The 18,545-nt window shown below is 39.5% G+C and overlaps 1 protein-coding gene across 30 annotated transcripts in view; it reads left to right on the top strand.

The window, feature by feature from the left end:
- Positions 1 to 18,545, top strand: part of obsl1b (obscurin like cytoskeletal adaptor 1b) — a 62,352-nt gene that overhangs the window by 41,416 nt on the left and 2,391 nt on the right. For 14 of the 30 annotated variants that reach the window (XM_078939337.1, XM_078939332.1, XM_078939336.1 and 11 more), the window contains 14 exons: positions 10 to 285; positions 1,446 to 1,721; positions 1,807 to 2,082; positions 4,565 to 4,834; positions 4,925 to 5,191; positions 5,268 to 5,537; positions 7,102 to 7,368; positions 8,243 to 8,509; positions 9,623 to 9,735; positions 9,811 to 9,964; positions 11,711 to 11,872; positions 11,973 to 12,077; positions 14,508 to 14,774; positions 17,453 to 17,722. In XM_078939337.1, the coding sequence (XP_078795463.1) occupies positions 10 to 285; positions 1,446 to 1,721; positions 1,807 to 2,082; positions 4,565 to 4,834; positions 4,925 to 5,191; positions 5,268 to 5,537; positions 7,102 to 7,368; positions 8,243 to 8,509; positions 9,623 to 9,735; positions 9,811 to 9,964; positions 11,711 to 11,872; positions 11,973 to 12,077; positions 14,508 to 14,774; positions 17,453 to 17,722 (3,240 nt within the window). Of the gene's footprint in view, positions 1 to 9; positions 286 to 1,445; positions 1,722 to 1,806; positions 2,083 to 4,564; positions 4,835 to 4,924; positions 5,192 to 5,267; positions 5,538 to 7,101; positions 7,369 to 8,242; positions 8,510 to 9,622; positions 9,736 to 9,810; positions 9,965 to 11,710; positions 11,873 to 11,972; positions 12,078 to 14,507; positions 14,775 to 15,403; positions 15,542 to 16,445; positions 16,615 to 17,452; positions 17,723 to 18,545 lie in introns of those variants that run through there. The other 16 variants (XM_078939339.1, XM_078939338.1, XM_078939333.1 and 13 more) reach the window with 12 other exon arrangements.

The raw sequence follows: 18,545 nt of genomic DNA, 5'->3' as shown, positions 1-18,545 counted from the left end.
TATACATAGAACCTCCTGTTCGCTTCATTCGTCCCCGCAAGACAGCCAGTAAGGTAGAGAAAATGAGAGGAGAAACTCTGATTCTTGACTGTGAGGTTTCAAGATCAAATGCCAAAGTCACCTGGAAAAAGAATGGAGAGGAAGTTGAAGACTCTAGAAATATAACCATATTTGACGACGGTGTATTACGTCAACTGACCATTCACTCGTTAACAATGGAGGATGCCGGCCAGTATATTTGTGATGCTAAAGACGATGTAATGGATTTCAATGTAAAAGTGCAAGGTAGGCAGTTTATTTGAATGCAAAAAATTGAAAAAAAATCCCTTCAAATGCTACTTTACTGCCTTCCAAAGTCAATAAAACAGAACTATATTTGACGCTCTTTCTATAAAATATCTACCTACTTCATAAGTACAGTGTTCCCCCGCTTATTCGGGTTTCAACATTTGCAATTTCATGTATTTCTGTCACATAATCCGGTTCACATCCTCTGGTTCTGAGTTTTATTTTGAACAGAGTGAAGATGGCGGGTTAGCAGTTTTGCAGGCAGGCAAAGAGGAAGGCAGACAGGATGGCTAACGGGCAGGCAGGCAGGTAGATAGACAGATTGGCTGGCAGGCAGGATCTTGGGAGGGAGAAACAGGACGATTAGGATACATAAAATTACTTTAGCTCTGTTGCCAATATTGTTACCAGAGGTGAACAATAGTCTGGCGTCGGCTGGAGGTCCATGTGAAGTTTATGTAGAGTGGCTGATGAGGAGCAGATGAGGAGAAGTTGCGCGTCTAGGACGAGGTGCATGTGTGGCTCAGGCACTGGAGGAGAGCATGCCCACAGGATCCCAACAACATGAGACTTTTGCATCTGAAGGAGGTCCTGCGGGGGGATTTCTGAGGAGGGGAGTGAAGATGAAAAGCACACCGGCCCGACGCTTTCCTTGCCGGCGGCTAAGGAATATTTTCCAACTATATCCACGCGTTCCTGAATTGCTACCAAGCGTAGTTTTTGATGAAGGATGAAACACAATCAATTGCTCTGAATAAAAAAAAAAAATCATTATGTTTTTAAAGTTTTGAAGCATTATTCCAATGTTCTTTAATAAATGTTCTACAAAGCATCTCAAATTTTTCAGAAGGGTTTTGATGAGTAAGGATCGGTGACAGAGATTCTTCGGCGGGGGGTGGTTCTCTGTATTCGTGGATTCTGCGTATTGAGTGTCTCTAGTCCCTAACCCTTGCAAACATGGGGGGAATACTGTACATATTTAGAAGACTAAAATTAAAGTTTAATTTTAATATTTTAACTGAATTACTCAAAAAAAACATTCCCACATTCAAATGTAGTTCCTTCTTTGAACCTAACCTAATTTTCCGTTTTTTACTTACAAGAAACCAAGAGTGTGTTCCTCTTTAAAAAGGTTTTCTCCATTGCTTTATTTACAGAATTGCCTGTAAAAATTGTTGGCAAAACAGATGCAAAAACCGAGAAGCAATTTTTAGTGTCAGACGATATTATTCTAGTGTGCGAACTCTCGCGAGCCAATGCCACAGCCCACTGGTACAAAGATAAACAACTGATTGACGAAACTGAGAGATACTGCTGTGAGGAGCAAGGAGTATTCCGATCCCTGGTTGTTCTAAATGCTGGAGTTGAAGATTCAGGGGAGTACACCTGTGACGTAGTGGATGATAATATGACCTTTTATATTACTGTTAAAGGTACAGTCTTACTGCCAGATTGCTGGTGTTGAGTTTTTTCTTCGTCCAAAAGAAAAATGATTGATATCATTCTGTTTATGTCCAGAGCCTCCTGTGCAGATTATTGGAAACTCTGGCATCCCAGAGCATCATATTCTGGTGACAGGAGATGACCTGGTTTTGGAGTGTGAAGTATCCCGACCAAATGCAATTGTGAATTGGTTGCAAAATGGAAAAGTGCTCACAGCAAGCGATCGGGTGAAAATTGACAGCCATAAAGTCCTCAGGAAGCTGGTTGTGTTTAAACTTCAACCTTCAGACTCTGGAGAATACATCTGCAATGCAACTGATGACAAGTTAACAACGGTTGTGGAGGTTCAAGGTAATGTCTTCTGCAGCCAAAAAAGTGGCAAACCCATACAGGGCACACAATAGCACATTTATTTCGACATGCATTCTGCGAATGACTGGTTGCAGCGAACATTTACACAACATTCAAGAGTAGGTATTGGTGAAGTAGGTGAGATGTATCGTACAATTTTTTCTTTTTTTGACATCCCCCCCAAATCCTATGGACCGCACAAGGGGCCAGTGAGTTCTGTTCTCGTTATAACTGTGTGCTCCTTGTCTGCCCTGTACAGGTTTCCCTTATTTTAGGTTCACAGACAACTCGTATCTAGCTATAGGGCAGTTGTGACAAATTTACTAACGACAAGTGTGGTGTGCAGTAAGGGCAATGTACTATAGCATCACTCATGCATCATAAGTGCACAGCTTAAACCATCCTTACAAGTACTTCATGATACACTGAGTTTCGGTTGCCCGCTTATGTGTCAAAGGCCGCATTTACACTACATGGTTCAAGTGACCAAATTCCGATTTTTTTCATCTCATGTGGCACAGTTTGGATATGACCGGTGAGGGTGTAAGCAGGAAAAAAGCGCATGGATTCCGATTTTCTCAGATCGGATACAGGCCTCACTCATATGTGGAAATAAATCGGATAAGAATCTGATACGTGCCTTTGCCTGTGCCATGTAAGCAGACAAATCGGATATTCCCCAGTAAATGCGAGTCATACGTCAGTGACGTCAACTCAGGACACCACCAACTGAGATCATATGACTTATTAAAGTGCTTTGGTGCACTGATTTTGCTGTCAGCGTGTTACTTTTCAGCCTCAGGCTTTAGACCGTGGCCGGAAACCGCTGTTATTTCCGGTCTGGTCCCGGTCGGGACGCAAACGGTAACTAATCAAGCTGGACACCGTTGCTATGGAACAGGCTAGAAGCCGTTTATTTCTTTGCTTGTGTTGCGGAGTGGGGGCGTGTATGATGGGGACCGTGCGTGTTGTGTATGTGTGTAAGGAGAGGAGAGGGCATGGCCGGCCCTCCCTATATGCGAATTACGCAGCCGCGTAGGGCCCCCGTCACCACCAGGGCCCCGTAGTGGCGAAAAAAAATAGAATAAAAAAATACCCTAATCTGGGAACACATTTAATTGCACGTCCGTACCTACGTGCGCTCTGAATGTTTTGGAAAGGAAAGTTGCCAGCACTTTAATGATCCCCCCCCGCCCCCTCTTCAACACACCTGTACCAATCTAGCAACCCAAATAATGACGTTACGCCAATCTTAGCAACAATTGGTCAACATCATTGCATCTGAGCCTGGCACAGTGTGCATTTACGAGCGCATTTTGTTTCAATAAAGTTGGGAGAAAGAAAAAAAAAACTAGGTCATTTTGTCACACTGATCATGGCGACAACAAGAGAACATCATGCCACAGAGACTTTATCCATCAGGCGCTAAAAAAAGAAAGAAGGAAAAACATGAAGAATTTAAACATCAATCACAAGGTAAGTTTGGAGGATGTTAGGGCTGAATTTTTTTTCTTTCTTACATTATCCAGCCTTTCTGTGCAGCTGCGCGATTTACGTAAATACTAATCGATTCGAGGTCAAGTTTGCACAAACGACCCCGTTTTGTCGTAATTTCCAATGGAAAACTCAAACATAATTCTGATACCCAAGTTTCCAAGTTGAGGTCGGACATGACCTTCCAAAACGTGTCGGAAAACCGTAAATTAAAAATAAGGTGTCTCCCCCAAAAGTTTTGGATTCTTTCTTAACCCACTCTGGAGGCTGAGGATTTTGAACGGGAAAGTGAACCCCGAAGGAGAATCTGCCTTCGGCCCTGGAGAAAACCTCCCGTGCGTTTCTGACCACGGTCGGAAAAAGAGAAGTCATCGCGCAGGAAAGGTACAACACTTGGATCAAACTGTTAGTACAGCACGTCATTCAAAACTCAGAGAGAGCACATAAGCCGGCCGAGCAGCCCTCCTTTTTCCTCTCCCCTCTGGAGCGCCCAAGGCAACGCCTCCTTCGTCGCCTCCATGTCAACTGCAGTCACAAAAGTCCGAAGGAGGTCCGCGGAAGGTGGAAATGCTGCTAAGTAGTCCTCAGAACGTCTACGTTTGATAGTTTCAGCATTGTATAGTGTAAATGCAAAAATCGGATACGGGTCACTTTTAAAAGATGATGTAAGCGGGTCGTCAAAAAAATCGGATATAGTCAGAAAATCGGATTTGGGCATGAAGACCTGCAGTGTAAATGCAGCCAAAGTGTCCTTAGGCTAGACACTAAACCATACATTTCTCCTGGTGGTTGTTTGGCGCTAGTGTTTAGCAGTGGAGTCGGCATCAGTGTGTGAATGTGTATGTACATGGATGAATGGCACTGTAAAGCGCTTTGAACCTTCAAGAAAACTAGTAAAGAACCATACAAGTATACAACACTTAGCATTTACCATGACATGGGAAATATAGGCAACTTTTACATTAAGATTTTTTGTTTTCCTTCTCAGATCCACCAGCCAAGTTTTTAAATAAAACATCAAAAAATAACATTACTGCTCATGAAAATGAGAGCGCTACCATGTGTGCTTTTGTAAGCAAAGAACAAGCAAAGGTTCGTTGGCTTAAAGACGGCCAGCTACTGAATGAGAACAACATTCATATCTCCAGTGAGGGTAACACTCATAAGCTCACCATTAATCCCCTTCGGCTCTCCGACTCTGGAGACTATGTTTGTGACATAAACACAGATGAAATGTCTTTCAGTCTTACGGTCAAAGGTAAAAATAGGACTCGTGTTTTCAAATTTATTTTTAATTTTTTTTGTTTTTGATGTTACATTTGACATTTTTGGTTTGTCTTTCCATGAGAAATGAAAGTGAAATTTATAAAACAGCTGGAAGATGTGGTGTTTCTGAAGGCTGGGAGCCTGACCTTACAATGTGAGGTCAACAAGCCAAAAGCAGATGTCCAGTGGCTCAAAGATGGCAAGGAAATCTCTCCCAGCCGTAAGTACACAATCCGGGCACAAGGCAGAGAAAGGAGTTTGAGCATCCAGCAGCTGTTGGAAGAAGATGCTGGAGAATACTCTTGTGAGTCCACTGACGACAAGACGTCAGCCACAGTGACAGTAAAAAGTAAGTCCCTTTTATTTTGGACTTTTAAAATATTTTAAGCACAATAATCAATAATAAACAGAATTTTTTTTTTCAGCCCCACGAGTAGTAGAATTCATAGCAGAACTTCGAGATGTAACCATTCGTGAAGGAGAGGATGCTGTTTTTAAGTGTGTGGTTTCCCCAGCGGACACTAAGCTGGTGTGGAACCTTACTGGAAAACAAGTTGCCCTGAATGAGCGCACTGTTATTTCCCGCAATGGACTGTGCCACATGCTGTGTATCAGCAACTGCATAGTTTCAGACAGTTGCAGAGTGACAGCTGATGCAGAGGGATTGGTATCAGAGGCAGAACTTCAAGTTCAAGGTGAGTGGCTTGTGCCGTTCCACTATATCTAAGCATTTATCACCACATCATTTAACTATTAGATGCACTTTGCATAAAAGTGCCAGTTAAGGTTATTTTAAGTCATCTTTCGACAAACAAAATATATCTTAAATCCATTTTTTTGAAAATAAAAATCAAATGTACTCATCACTTTGTTTGTTTATCTTTTTACGTCCTTAAAATATAGTTTTGTTATTTTAGGTGCGTTTGAAGAGCTCTAGTAGATCTATCATATAAATATAGATGAAGTTGAAAGGACAAGCTTCTTACATGATTTGTCAACAAATTTTCAGGGAAAACCCAAGAAAAGGAGAGGAACTTTACTGATTAAAAACTGGCTGGGAAAAGAAATTCTTATGAAATTCAATTCTATAACAAAGAGAAATTAAAAAGTCAAAAAAGCAGAATTTTAAGGGAAATATAACAAGCCTTTAAGACAGGGGTGTCAAACTCATTTTCGCCGAGGGCCACATCAGCATAGTGGCTGTCCATAAAGGGTCAGATATAACTTATACATGTAACTAAATGCAATGAAAAGTGAATGTAACTACTGTTTAATGTTAAGTAACTCATTATTTATTTACTATAACTTTTTAAAGTGACAGTTACAGTTGCACAGAAAACATGTGTTTGCTTGTAACTCTAGCAGAAATCCTTTTAATTTTGATTCTGTCAGGTTAGGTTATATGGACAGTGTTTAAGTCCTGAAGTATAGTTGCCCAATCTGATATTTCAAGTCCAATTCCCCCTAGATATGAATGAAAACACACCAATTTTTATTTTTTATTTTAAGAAATTAAAAACTTTTATGTTCTCGCGGGCCACATAGAATGATATGAAGGGCCACATTGGGCCCGCGGGCTTTGAGTTTGACACGTGTGCTTTAAGATCATCTAATAGTTTTATTTAGACTGTCCTATTGTGATTACCCCCTTTACTGGATGCCCTTTGCACTGGCATTTTTAAAGACCCACTCCAATAAAAAGTGTTATTAATATGTTCTTGTGGCATTTTTCTCATGACAGAGAAGATATATAAAAATTTCTGAGGATTTCTGTATTCAAATCATTGGGAATCAAGAGCAGGCAAAGAAATGTCACTTGAAAAAACCTGTAGCTATGATATTGCTACAGTCAGTGAACAAGGTCTCCACTCCATCTAAACAAAGGGATGATGGGAAATAAAGACAGGCTCACTCCACGCCAACACTTCCGCCCTCAACTTTTAGGCGAATTTGTGGTGAAATATCTGCAGAAACTACGTTCTAAAAATCGACACAGGTTTCTTTTTTTTGGGGGGGGGGGTAAAAATACTGCACTCGTAAATAAAAGAACACTGGTAACGACTTTACAATAGATCAAACGATGATGGGAGAGGGACTTTAAAGGTGCTGTTCCAAAGGCAATTGGAGCTTTTGGTTTTTACTTATTTTACTGATTGCAATATGGTCTGATAAAAACTGTAGATCTGAATTTGAAAGGGAAGACAATTTATGAGCAAAAAGTCACTGAAACTATTTCTGCTCTTCTCTAATAACTATAAGAGCAACAGGTGCTGTTCAGCAAGAAAATGACCCCCGTTGTAGCTGAAGAATATAGTGAGGCAACTCTAGAGGTTGAGTTGAATCTGGATTCAGGAGAGGTGCAGTGGGTGAGACAAGGTGTCCTGATCCACCCTTGCGCCAAATATAGCCTGAAAAACAAGGGCCAAAAACGAAGCCTCACTATCCACAAACTGGCCGTGTCTGACCGGGGCACCTACAGCTGTGAAAGCCTCCACGACCGCACACAAGCCCAGCTCACAGTGCAGCGTGAGTGTGCACGTCCTCTCACTATGCCTTGGTGTTGTTTGTTTACCTCTGCTACCAACAACTCCTCCTCCGGCTAATGCCCAACTGCACTGATTCTTGTGAGGTCAAGCCTCAATTAATGGAGTAGGAGCAATTCTGGCAAATGGAGAGTGAGGCGGCACCTAAACTGGGCTATGATGGTAACCGACAAGTGATCTCTCTGGTCGGCTAGGTGCACTCTCTTGACGCAGGAGCAAATCTCTGATTTCATTAAAGATCAGGATTGTCAGTTTCCTGGACGAGAGCCAACAGGCTGTTGTTGATAGCAAAGTACATTTAAAAAGAGAATGGCACCAGTAATACTGTATCACACAAAAAGTTTACAGTGATTAAAACTTACTTGTGTGTTTTTTTATGCATATATATCTGAAACCTGTGACCCACATGGGAGTGAGTGAATTAAAGGCTCTTCTTTCAACACTAGTGTTGGTGGGCAGGGGGAAAGTCAGGACTTCAGGCTTCTGTTGGCACCTCCTATGAATTTGGATCTCCTCTCATTGCATCTAAATTTACACTCTGGCCTTCAAAACTAAGGTTGTTGTCATCATGTCTCCAAAATAAACACTCCCTTTTTCCATCAGCAGTGCTTGTTAGAATAAGCGAAGAAATGTTGGTAATTTCAAAACATGGTTTTGTCTAAAGCCAAGAACTCAGAGGCATAAAAGCAGCTTGTCAATGTGTTGTAGCTTGCAAATATTTAACAAAACTGATTCCACATCTGTTGTGGAAAGTGTGAGAAAAACAACTGGAGCTTCACAGGAAACTTACAAAGGCTTTTTTTTCTGGCTTCAATTGTGTAAACATATTTTTTTGCTTGTTCATTGTTGCTCTGTAGCTCGGAAAATTGCCATCAAGAAGGGGCTGGTCGACATAAAAACCACTGAAAGGGAAACGGCTTCTTTTGAGGTGGAGCTGTCCCACCCCAACGTCCCGGGTACCTGGGTCAGAAATGGAATTCAGCTTAAGCCGACAAATCACTTCCGCATGAGTGCTAAAGGGCAAGTCCACAGCCTGACCATCTATAACCTGTCTGTGGAGGACACCGGCACCTTTGTGTTCTGTGTGGAAAATCTGAAGACATCTGCACGACTTGTGGTGAAGGGTAAGTGAATGCAGAAGAACACTTACCATATTCGGCACACTATCGAGTGCACTGCAAATAAGGCACATCATCAATAAATGGTCTATTCTTAAGCTTATTTTGTATATAAGGTGTCCATACCTTTTATACAAAATAAGCAAGATAAAAGAATCAGAGGTAAATCTGTCAGTCAGTCAGATTTTTTTCAACTGCATATACAGTAACTGTAGAACATGTTTGTAACACGCTACATGTTAGACACACTATACTCTCAACCTTGTTTGATACATGTAAATTAACAGACTGATAGTGTTAAAACAAACAGTACTTTCACTATGATAACTCCCAACCTTGTTAATAACACAGAAAAAAAAAACAGTCTGACACAACTACATGTTAGCGAAGTCACAACACCTGTAACGTTTTTCCTTGCTTGCAACAAGTAACAAACAGATGAATAACAAACATGACTTTGGTTATGATAACTACAAAACATTTTAGTAACATGTAAGAAAAAAAAGCAGTCCAACACAGCAACACATTAGTCATGTTAGAAGTGTTCACAATACCTGTAACTTCCAACCTTGTTTGGAACACATAAAAAACAGACACTGCTAAGACAAACAATACTATAACCACGCTAACTCTCAACCTTGTCGGTAACAAGTTTAAAGAAAAAAATAAAAAGAATCTGACATTCATGATGGCCCTTTTAGCGTATTCACAATTCCTGTAACTCCTCCCTTGTTTGCAATAAGTGAAAAACAGACTGACACAGCATAAAACAAACATTACTGTGACTATGTTAACTCCTAGCAGAAGGTTCTGCTGCAATTTCTCTTATCCAGGCTCATATTTCAAACACAATAGCCTTGACTAGTGCAAAGAAAAGCAGTAGCTCCACTCAGTATTTTCAGGCAGGTGCGAGTTTGATCTCATCTTAAAAAAAGTAATCCACTCCGTGCCCATCAGTCAGCATGCATTAACCCCTTTGAGCTGCAGATGAAATAGGCAAGATGACATTCGAATTAAAATGTCATTGCATTAGCCATGCACGTCACCCACTATAAATAAGTCACCAGAAAAATTAAGGCAGGGGGTTTTGGGTGTTTAACCAACACATTTCTTCACCAGAGCCTCCGGTGACCATTTTCAGGAAACTACAGAGCCAGAAATTTCCCGATGGGTCAGTGGTCTCCATTGAGTGTGAACTCTCAAGGCACAACATCGATGTGAAATGGATAAAAGTAAGGAATTTTTCTGTTACTTGTGCGTTACCCATAAAGCATAATTTAAAATAATAGCATAAAATGTTCTCTTAGGATGGAGTAGAAGTGAAGCCAAATAAAGATTTACGCATTTATGCGATGGGACGGAAGAGGTTTCTCCAGATCATGAGATGTCATGTAACCGACTCTGGCTTGTACACCTGTGATGCTGGAGATGCCAGCACATCCTGCACAGTGGAAGTGTATGGTAAGATACTGCAAATGAAACATCTGTCTTATAGATCCTCTCCAACGCAAGTGTTTTAATCAGTTCATGTGGCATTTTTTTAAAATGGTGGAGGACCTATATTAAGAAAATTTAGTTCACTATTGCATTTCTGAATATTTCTTTATTCAAATCCTTGAGAATCAGGAGTAGACACAAAAATACAGTTGGAAAAATATCATATTTGTAACGTAGAAAAAATTCGCAGGCCACAAGCTCCATGCTCCGCTTTATTCTGATGCATCCACTTGTAGGTGACTAGATTTATGTACATCTTTGTTTTCCTCATCCGAGCAAGGAGGACCTGGCTGCAGGCAAGATGGGACTGCATATTAGATGTAGGTAAAACAGCTGCAAATTAACTTGAAATTAATGACATATTTACAATATCTGTTCAGAAAAGTCCCTTAAAAAGATTGATATAATGTGTATTAGTTATTGTTTAGAAAAAGAAGGCCAAAAGATGAACCAAAATGGGCTTTTTAACACAAAAAAAGAAATTATATGAACTTTGTTTAAGCAGATATTTATATATCTCACATCTGATCACTTATATATCTTGCTGATTTAAAACTATAGTATTTAGAAATCATTTAAACCTTAAAAAAATTTAAATAAACCATTTGTTAACACATTACAAGACACTTCTCCTTTGACAACTTACTTTAAAATTAGATTTATTATGTGTTTTATAAATGTGTTTTATAAAAACCCAACTGGAACAAATACTAATAAGATTGTGTTTATTACTATTATAATTTATATCTCTTCCACCTATTGTACTGAAATAAAAGAACCATATAAGCAACATATATATGACAACAGCATTAAAACTTGCAATAATTCATAATATTTTTAAAACTAACTTGAAAGTTTGTGGCACCACATCATTATAATCATTTAAAAAATAATGGGTTTGTTTTTCTTACACAATTATCTTTTAACATAAATGAGGCTCTGGTCAAATTTACTATGACAACACCTATGCTATCCAGCTTTAGCAAAGCCCAAACGAGTTACAAAAGAAAGGGTAAGCAAAAATGAGTAATTTGAAGTCAGTTAACTCAACGTGCAGACAAGAAACAACAGGCTGCTACACTCCCACAATGCAATGCAGATCCAAGTTTAGCACTGTGGTGCATGTGAGTCTTTCAGTGATGTTGCTGTACAGCGTCTCACAAACGACAACCAGTCCCTGCTGACTTTGCATGGTTGGATCAAACCAAAATTTACAGCGGGCTAAAACACACTATGATTAAAGAATGGTGGCACCTTTTTTTTAAACTGCAAATGGTTTCATAATTTTATGCTCAAACAGATTTGAGGCCTGTACATCTAAAAAAAAAAAAAAGAATATTAAAGAGTCTTTTTTTTATTTACTTTTCTTAGTCGGTCAGATGCTCAGTGTGTGAGCCTAATTTGTGGTGACATTCACTACATAAACAGTTGTCTGTAATATAATACTGAAAACTGAAAGTATCTTATGTTTTTATATTCAGGCTAAGTGAACATAGCTGAAAAACCGCTCTACACTGCCATCTGTAGGTAACATTAAAGTATTGCTCAAAAGAACAATACACAATAATAAACCAATTTTCCTTAACTGTCTTTTCTGTGTCTGTCAGTTTTGAAAATATATGCCTTACTAACAGCAACTCCCAATAAAATGAAAATAAATAAATTTTGATGGATTATTTTTTCTTTAATGTGTTTCTGTCCAACCTACAGAGCGTGAGCTGGTGGTCCTCCAGGGTCTTGAAGATCTGGATATCCAGGAGGATCAGAATGCTGTGTTTGTTTGTGAGGTCTCTGTGGAGGATGTGCCAGGAGAGTGGTTCAAAAATGGGGAGCAGATAAATCCAACAAGCACCATAAAGATCCGCCAAGAAGGTCAGCTTGAAAACAGATGCAAGGATTTGTTTTTGTTTAAAAATCCTAAATATTTATAGTGTATGCATCTGTTGCTGTGTTTTTTTCTTTTAATTTTCAGGAACAAAGCATTTTCTTCTCATGTGTAATGTGCGAGCAGAGGACTCTGGAGAAATCATGTTTGTTGCTAGAAATGCAGAATCTGTTGCTCATCTAAAAGTGAAAGGTATTTTACTTTTGCAATGTAATAAAAACAAGTGAAGTTCCCTTTTCAATATTTAATTTTCTGTTTAAACATTGAGTTAGCTGATTGCCCTGATCATCACATTGGGTTAAATATACTGTTCATGCCTTTTGGCTTAACATTTGATTAATATTAATAGTATTCCTTTGTAAGGTGTATTTTTTTTGGTCTTTTGAAAGAGATTTTACTGGTAAAACTTGTTAAAAAAAATAACTACCATTTCGATTTTCATGATTTTTAAAATAAAAGCCTAATGATATGATTTTTAGATCTCCAACTTACAAAAAATGTTTATAATTTATTTGAATATTAGGTGGATTAACAATGACTTAATTGAAATATCATATATACAAAATTACAAAAACCTACAAAATTTACAACAAAAAAGTATGATATAATTACATAAAAGCTGTTCAATAATTGTTCATTTAAAATAGATGATTGGAAAATTCAGTTTTCCTCAATACAGGACAATATACCGTAAATTCCGGACTACAAAGCGCACCCGATTACTAGCCGCACCCACCCATTTTCACGTGTTTAACTACTTTTGTACATACACAAGCCGCGTCGGAGTACAAGCCGCATGTACCAGGCAACATTGTCATCCTGACAATCCACATCCTGATTCCCAGAATAAGTGTAAGTCATTAGCACACTGTGGGTGGAGTCAGCTTTTCCTCAAAATCATGTATTTGAGTACACCTACATCTGCCAAACAGCATGCACCTCTATTCTGTTCACAAGTTCCTCAGTTATGGTTTTTTTTATTATTATTATTTTTTTACTTATTGACAATCTAGGTATCAAACAAACAGTAACCATATAATCAACATTGCATCCCTCAGTTATGATGAAGAAATTTACATCCCCGATTCCCCATTTCCCATGAGTCTTAGGGGCTAAGGGCGGGGCCAACGCCCGGCTCGCAGCACTGTTGTACGTGTTTAAGAATGAGCAAGCATCAGCAGTGCATGGTGGGGTGAACGGGAACAGCTCTCCTTCCGCTCCACTCCCATAACGCTCCTTCCGGCAGCGTTATGGGAGTAACAGCGCCTCTGCGCGGCGCGCGTGTCAGAAGTTTCCTTCCACAACAAACACAGTTGCTCCGCGGACGCCTCTGTGCTCCGCGCCCGCCCCGCGCGCTCCTTGTCTCCCCTTCCTATTTTCTCCGACACCCCTGGCCAGGGCGGCTCCAGGGGAAAACGGTTCGTCCCCATTCTGCGCTGGACGGAGCAAATCGTGTCTGTGCAGAGCAATCGGACTTAATACTGAACGTTTTGTGGATGAGGGGCGGATGCGTTGTTACGTGTGGGAGCCATCAGACTGCCATCGGCCCTGCAGCTCTATGTGAACGACGAGCAGCAGAACATGTCCCCAGCTCACACGGCGGCTGTGGGTTGGTGTGAGCTTTTCAATGCAAAATTCCGCTCAGTCCTCAGAAACCGTAAAAATGATCACGTCGATTTGTGTTTCCAGTCGTGTCCCGACAAAATAAAGGCTGAAGTTATTCCCACATATTTACGTGCAGCCAGCCGAGTCACTATGACTCATAGGTAAATTCACTCCGGAGCATGCGCTGTTCTCTCCGTCACGCAGCTAACCGGCTTTTCCAAACCCGTTGGTGATGGTGGATTTTTTCACGCTGCTTTTAACGATTGCTTTTAAGTTGAAAGCTTCATCATATTGTATTGGCAATCACGTGCACGTTGGGTCTAATGGCACCAAAGGATTCTGGGATGCGGCCGGGCATGCGTGTTTCGTTTTGTTGAACCATGACTGAAGTGTCTAAGACCTGAAGTCAACTCCATGCTGTTTGGCTGGTCAGAGGTGTGTTGAAAATCAAATGACTTGTTGTTTGGTTTAAAAAGAGAATTCAAACCATTCACTGAGTCTGAAAGTATGTACATGCGGCTGCCAATTAAATCCATAAATTGGCCGCCTCATTAAGCCGCAGGACTGTAAGCGCAGGAAAAAAGTAGTGGCTTGTAGTCCAGAAATTATGGTACTCTGAGACAAATTAAGAATTCTGGGAAAATGTCAAAACTTTGAACAAACGTTTGTAAAAATGTAAAAGTTTTAATCTGGGTTAGAATGTTCAAAAAACATCTAAGTTCCATCTTAGAAGAAAGTCAGATATCTTAATTTGAAGTCAGAGATTTTAGAACCAAAATCTCAAATTTGGAAAGAAAAATAGAAATAGTCAGAATTATAGGATTAAATTCCAATTTCAGAGATGATCACAATCTTAGAAAAAAAATAGTCAGAGTCGCAATTCTTCCTTTGACTTTTTTTTCTTGCAATTTGTTTTCAAAATAATAACAAGATCACCAGTTATTTTTTAAAATGTTTTTCTTATTTATCAGCTGAGTCTTTTAACATTGTATTAAACGTTTTCTCTTTTCTTTCCAGAGCTGCCTGTGAGCATTGTAAAACCTCTCCAGGATAAAACTGTTCTGGAGAAGAGCCGAGTGGTCCTGGACTGTGCAGTCTCTAACCCAAGGTGTAGCATTCGCTGGTACAAAGGCAGCAACGTCATCCTGCCCTCAGAGCACTTTGAGATCAGCAGTGAAGGCTGTTACCGTAAACTGATCATCCAGCAAGTGGTGCTGGATGATGAGGGCCAGTACAGTGTGCAGGTTGGGGAATATACATGCTCTGCCACACTAACTGTAGAAGGTAAGAACCTGTTTTATTCTGTTGGTCTGTATGGTACGTTTTCTACATTGCCATTGTTTGTTATCTATTTCAAGCTTATTAGAAAATAAACCAACAAAAAAGAATTTTCTATTCGCTGCTCAACAAAGTCGCAGACACTAAGGTTAAAGGTTAAAACCAATAGAATTAAACTCTGCTTAGTTGAATCGATGCTGAATCGATCCTCTATTGTCAAAAGTAAGCAATTGATTTTCTAACATCTTTTTTTATTTAGGACTAATGATCCTTACAGCATCCAGAACGGATGTAGAGAGAACAAATGATAAAGGAAGCTCATGGTTGAAGTGAGGAGGACAGGGTGGAAGCATGTGATTGGCTAATATGAGAGAGGAAAACATCTCCCTTAATAAATATCTAATAAATAATAGGGCCTCTTTTGGTGATAGTGCAATTTGAAGTGTGACTTTTTTTTATAAAGATAATGAGTTCAAACAGGTGCCATTAATACAGGTAATGAGTGGAGGACAGAGGATCCTCTTACAGAGGAAGTTACAGCCCTGTGAGAGCCAGAAATCTTGCTTATAGGTGACCAAATACTTATGTTTCACCATAATTAGCAAAAAAATTATCTAACCCTTGTGCTATCCTAGGCACTTTGACAAGTTTGGAGTGAGGTCTTCCAGACCCCACAAGACAGTGCGCTGAACTTTTTCTACAATGATTTGTGATCTTCACTGGTTTCCATGGATTACATGAAATCCTCTCCACCTTTATCCACCTTTGTCATGGTATGGAGAACATTTTAATAGTCATCTTGACCCCATTGTGATAGCACAAGGGTTAAAAATCAGACAATGTGATTTTCTGGATTTTTATTTCTAATTTTGTCTATCATAGTTGAAGTATACCTATGATGAAAATTACAGGCCTCTTTCGTCTTTTTAAGTGGGAGAACTTGCCCAATTGGTGGCTGACTGAATACTTTTTTGCCTCACTCTAAATTGTATTTTGAGTGCTTTTGTGTACATAACAAATAATTATCTATTACACTATATAGGGCACTATATAAGGCATTTTGTTGGATTCCACAATTCAAAAATCCAGAACCCTGAAAATGTACCAGAAGTCCCTGAGAAAAACCAGTGTGTCCCAATTCTCATCAATCTCAATCATTTTTTAATAAAGTTTAATCCTAAGAACACAGTGGATTTATAAATAGTCTTTATAAAATGTTCAAATGGGTGACATCATATTTGCTGTCGAAAATAAATAAAATAGTGACCATGGTGTTTAAATAGCAAATCCAGGCCACTAGATAGTCCTGCACGCTATAGTCTTTTAGGGGTTGGTGAGAAGGGAGAGAATTCGGACATAACTAGTATGTCTTTTATTGTTTTGACTTACTTTCCTTTTGTGAAAAAACTGGATTCTCTAGAAAGGACTGTTTTAAATATCATTAGGTTCGTACCCCGTCAGTTTCTTGCACACAGAAATAAATCATATAATGACTCGGACACAAAAATTAGCTTTTGTGGAGGTTTTACTTCGTACAAACACGAAGGGGACAGACAGATGAACATCGTGCATTCAAAGTCCGAACCAATGAGCTCAGAGATGGGCTTTGTATAAAAACCCTGCATTTGCATATTCAGAAGATCGTCCGATGGACCCTGTGTGAAATCACGCCCACAGGTCGCTGCTGGAGAGGAGCTCCAAGGCTAAAGTGACGATAATTCTGAGGCCTGCTCAGCAGATCACACATGCACAGAAAAAAGGGAGTATGAGAATAAACTGAGAACAATAGCTTGGCTGTGCTGTCTTCAAATGTAATACAATTTCGAGATGACAATACATGCTTAGTGAATTAAGTTTAAACAATTAGTGTAATAAAAGTTAAAGGCAGTTTCTAACTATTCTTCACACCTTTATAACATAAAAAAGTTCATGTTTCGCCTAAATAACCTATATAACCCACACATGTCTGTATACCATATGTCTGAGTGCTCTAAACCTGATAGGCAGGGACGGTTTGACCACTAAAACCTGTGGTATGACTATGTTACCCAGAATGCCCTGAGAGACCCAGAGGCAGCGGACTTGTCAGTGGTGTTGATGTGAAGATCTACATATTTTATAGTGGGCTTAGTGTTGTTCATGTGGGTTCATAAAAGCCACATTGAGTGGGAATTCTTTTTCAGAAAAAAAAAAGTGAGGGGAAAAGAACATTATTTGTTTAACCCTTTAACATCAGAGTTTTAGCTACAGTCTTGACGTAGCCAGAATAAAACTAAGAGGAAAACCAGAGGCTTTCACAGGCTGAGGCCAGGCAGACAGGAGGGGCAAGCTGAAGAACACATTCCTGACAGGAATTCAGTCGCCACTGGAATCAGAAGTTCCTGGGAGCTTTTAAACTTCCTCCCAGCCAGGCGATTTGTGGAAAGTGGCAGCCTCAATCAGGTCTGCAAGAGGGGCGGAGTCAGCAGCTGTGCAGGGCTGGGCCTCTGCAGGGGCTAAAACTAAAGCACATGTACACATACACACACAAACATGCAGCCAGGACCAGGGGTCATGACACTGGAAAACAGTCTAGGATTAGAACATTGCAAAACTGCTTGATGTGTGAGCTCTGTAGCAAAGGAGGTTGAATGAGTTTACATGGATGGCTAATGCCCCTCCCTGTCTTCTGTGACCTCGCACAGCCCAGTCTTTAATGTTGGTCAGAGAGCTGGGAGATGTGGAGGTGGTGGCTCCTGGTGAAGCTTGCTTCGAATGTGAGGTCTCAGTCCCGGTCCTGAAATCCCCAATTTGGAGTCTGAATGGGGAGGCCCTGCAACCGAGTTCTCACGTGCGCATGGAGAAGATGGGCACAGTCCACAGGCTGACCCTGCGGCTAACCTCGCCAGACATGAGCGGCAGGGTGGAGTTTACATCTGGGAAAGCAAAAAGCAGAGCCCAACTTCAAGTCATGAGTACGTTGAAGCAGATTTTTCTTTTTCATCCACATCTAGTTTTACTTGTAATTTAATCAAGGATAAGACTTATGTCTTATGTTCAAGAACAAAAAATCTGTAGTTCTTCGCAAGCTTGCTCAGGAGATTACGTGAAGTTAATATAAAACAACCTTCACAAAATGAGACAAGAAGCACCCCAACAAATCAAGGAAGCCTCATATGTTCTTCTAATGTATAAAGATTAAGAAATATATTATAAACATTTTTTTAATTATCTGAAAAAAACATTCTTCAATTTTATTTACAATTTATTTTACCATCTAGTGGTTTAAACCTTAACCACTAGGGAGCAACATTACAAAACAAAGTGCAACCCATGCCATTGGAAGTCCAGGTTGCAAAAAAACTAAAAAGATAAAATAGTGGTTGTTTTTTTATGAATTAAAACACTCCACCATATATAGGAATCCATTTAAATCAAACCCAACCACAACGGTTTAGGATGTAATGAATCTAATCTGTTGGGCAGCAGGAGATTGAAATAATTTAAATTTATTTCAATGAGGATGTAAACTGATAAGCTTTTAAATCGTTTGCAATAATTTTTATAATTATCTGCATGACAAAAATAACTTTTTCTGTCAATTTTGATGCAAAATTCTATTTAGTGTCAGCATTGTTTAAAAAAATGTTAATAAAGTAATATGAATGTCACTTTAATCCTAGAAATTTGAATGAAACTGCAAGCAAAAATAAACTTAGCTTAACTTTTTTTCATCTAAATATTTTTAATTTGTTCATATTATTTTAAAAACATTAATGTGGCTCAGACTCTTGCTTT

This window comes from Oryzias latipes, chromosome 21 (assembly GCF_053564925.1).
Source record: "Oryzias latipes strain Hd-rR chromosome 21, Olatipes_Hd-rR_3.1".
Lineage (NCBI taxonomy): Eukaryota > Metazoa > Chordata > Actinopteri > Beloniformes > Adrianichthyidae > Oryzias > Oryzias latipes.
This window is presented reverse-complemented; position numbering and strand designations above follow the sequence as displayed.